This window comes from Triticum urartu, chromosome 2A (assembly GCF_056163025.1).
Source record: "Triticum urartu cultivar PI428250 chromosome 2A, HENAU_Tu73, whole genome shotgun sequence".
Classification (NCBI taxonomy): domain Eukaryota; kingdom Viridiplantae; phylum Streptophyta; class Magnoliopsida; order Poales; family Poaceae; genus Triticum; species Triticum urartu.
The window spans coordinates 256693247-256696577 of record NC_141874.1 but is presented as its reverse complement, the minus strand read 5'-3'; the positions used below and the strand labels follow the sequence as shown (position 1 = coordinate 256696577).

The 3331-nt window shown below is 48.8% G+C and overlaps 1 protein-coding gene across 1 annotated transcript; it reads left to right on the top strand.

The window, feature by feature from the left end:
• The first annotated feature begins 789 nt into the window (after positions 1–789).
• On the top strand, positions 790–2187 carry LOC147984740 (uncharacterized). Its single transcript, XM_087539796.1, has one exon. It carries the CDS (start codon positions 881–883, stop codon positions 2021–2023), a length of 1143 nt encoding a protein of 380 aa, XP_087395922.1. The 5' UTR covers positions 790–880; the 3' UTR covers positions 2024–2187.
• Positions 2188–3331: the final 1144 nt, after the last annotated feature.

Here is a 3331-nt window from a genome sequence, read left to right as displayed (position 1 = left end):
TATCTAATACATTTTTTAAAAACATTTAACATTTTTCAAATGTTTGATTAACATTTTTCAAATACCAGATTAATATTTTTTAATACATGGTCAGCACTTTTCTGTACATGTTTAACATCTTTTTTAAATGCTTGATTAACATTTCTAAAATACAATTTAAACATTTTTGGAATACATGATCAACATTAATCTACATATTTAATATTTTCTAAATACAAGTTCAACATTTTCTGAATACATGGTCACCATTTTTCTATACACATTTAATATTTTTTAAATTCAAGGTCAACATTTTTTAAATACATGGTCAACATTTTTTCTATACACATTTTACATTTTCAAATACAAGTTCAACATTTTTTTAATACATGGTGAACATTTTTTCTATACACATTTATCACTTTTCAAATAAAAGTTTAACAATTTTTTGAATACATGGTGAATATTTTTCAAAAGCTTGATTTTTATATTTTAAATACATGATCAATTTTTTTCACACACATTGTATATTTTTTGCATACAATTTTTGTGCACATGGTCAACATTTTTCGAAACATTACGTAAAGTATAAATTTTAATATATATTTTTGAATTTTTTATAGTGTAAACAAAAGTATCAAAAAAGGAAATTAAAGTGTAAAGAAAAACAGAAAAAGAAAAACGAGGCGCTTCAGCGAGTCGCAAGCTCCTCTCGAGTGACGCGAGATATAGAAGCGCCCGCTGCCTTCCACCTCGCGTCGTACGATGCCCTTACAAAAGAAAGAAAAAAAACTAGTGTCATTCGAGGTAAAGTCGCGCTATCAACCCAACCTCTCGTGACAGCAAAGCCAGCCAGGAGTGGTGCCCCAGCACGACCACGGTACGTGCTGTCGTGCATACCATGTCGTCTACGACTGCCATCCGCTACTCCATTGGTTCAATCTCAAATCTCACGGAGCTCCTCAAAGTAGCTAGTTCCTACCATAAGCAAATTCTTCTCCACGCCCTTGCCAAGACGCGAGGTATCATGGCGACCCGCAGCCCCATGTCGCAAGAAGAGCCGGAGGAAAGGCAGATCGGCATCGACCCTTTCTCGCTGCGGCAGCTCTCCCGCCTCGACATCGACAAGCCGCTGCCCATCCCCTCCGTCTCCGTTGACGACCACCACCGGCCTGCATACTCTCCCGCGCGGTCCGCCAGTGCCAGCGTGCCGTGCTCCGGCGCGGCATCCCCGCGCTTGTCGTCAGCGGCGACGGCGCCCACCAGGTGGGACGCGCACCTTGCTTTGGCACGCCTGGCAACCTCCTCGGTGGCGGACACCACATGCCCCTCTAGGGATGCTTCCAGGAGCAAGTCCTGCGCCTACGGGGAGATGGAGCTGGCCGATAACGAGTTCGACGTCATCCTCTCATCCCCGGAGCGGAGGGCGAGCGCCCCGCAGCGATGGGGAAGCGACGTGCCGCTCATCGGGGACGCGCGCGGCAAGGACGGCCGGCGCAGGGGAAAGCACGGCACTGAAGGGGCGCCGTTCAGCTGCTGCCTCTACCTCCCAGGGCTCAGCAGGAGGAACAAGCTGCCGTCGTCGCCCACGGCAACCGCTGTGCGCTCGTCATCGGGTTTGCCGTCGGCGACGTTCCACGGCCCAGCCACCGTCCAGCCTGAGTCAGGGTCGGACGATCCAAGCATGGCGCGGCAGAGCACCATGTCGCTGGCAGTGTCGCTCGAGCGGTTCGAGTGCCGATTCTCCACGAGATCCTCGGGGGGCTTGGCCCTCGACGACGAGGCCGCCTCGTTATCGTATTTCGATCTACCGCTGGAGCTCATTCTAGGCTGCGAAGACGACGATGAGACCGGCCTGCCCATGCACGCCGCCTTCATGTTCGACAGCGACGGCATACGGAAGAGCGTGCTGAAGAAGGGTGTGCGGCGTGACGTGGCACGACCGTCGTCTGCGAAGGTGTCGACCGACGCGTCCGGCACTGACAGAATCCCAGCCCGCCACCACGTGAGGTTCTCAGTGACGTCGGGGTCCGCAGATTCATAGGCGTGTCTTCGTCATCGACGCCGACCGACCATCGCGTTCAGAGGCATTTGACGCTTTGATCTGGTTTCCCGAATCTGGTACAAATGTACTCGCAGTTTCTTGTAAGTTCTGTTATAAACCATGAATTGTGTTGTTAATGTTCTTGATATGTACTTATATCGATATACATACGCAATGTTTTCATATTACTACTTCAGTATAGCTTTTGCATTTCGATTTATGCATGGTCCAAGCTTTAATCCGAAAATTTGCTAATGTAGTAAGTTTATTAAGTTCCAACTTCATTTTCTCCCAGAATACAGAGATTGCATATATTTTCATCAATAAGTAGAAGAAAATAGTACATGGAGTGAACATTACATAAAGAAGAGAGGTGGGCACCACATCAAGTGTTGGTAAAGGGAAACAACACGGTTGAAATATTTGCCAAGCCTGAACTCCAAACAGGAAAGGCTACGAGACGAGACACATGACACTCGAGCCGCGTAGCGACCAACGCGAGGCACCCCCCTTGCGTGCCTACGGCTCCACAACCGATCACCAATCGAACCGATGTACCCCCTCCCCCACCTTAAGCACCTAGACGACTCGGCAAGTGGGCTGCAGGACATGATCGGGCCGGAGGAAGGAGCCAAGGAGGATGGGCCAATGATGTCGTACATTGCGCCCAGGCCCGGCCCATAGGCCTGGCAAACAGGGCGCCCGCCCTGGGCTCCGAGGAGGCAGGGGCCCCGACCCAGGTAGTATACCTTTATAGAGCCCCCCAAAAAAATACACGAAAAACAAAACGTCGAACCGTGTAAGGAAAAGCCCACTAGGCAAACCTCACGAAGGAATTGATTGATAATCAATCTGTTAGCACGGGACCCCAGACCGGCTATTCCTCTGCTTTGCCAAATCCCAGACTAGGCGCCACCCCTCCGATGCCTCTCCGATTTTGAAGTCGTGGCCGGCCATTAAAGGATAGCTACAGCACAAATCATTCCTCAATCAGCTCCCCTTCCTTTCTCAATGTCCCTGCCCGTTTCCTAGACTTTGGAGAGACCGGGAAGGTACTTACATGTTCTTCTTTCCTGTAATTTCGTTCTTCAATTCCAACATTCGTTGATAAGTAGCTCTGCGCATGATTCAACGTCGCACATCCGCTACATCTGCATGGATCTTCTTCTGTTCTTCATTGGATCCAAATGTGAGAGTGCTCAGGCAGGAGACTAGGGGAAGGGAGAGATTTTATCCACTTCATCGTGTCGTCTTCTTTGTTCCTGCTAACTACTGCGGCGTACGGATCAAGCCATCTACATCCACATC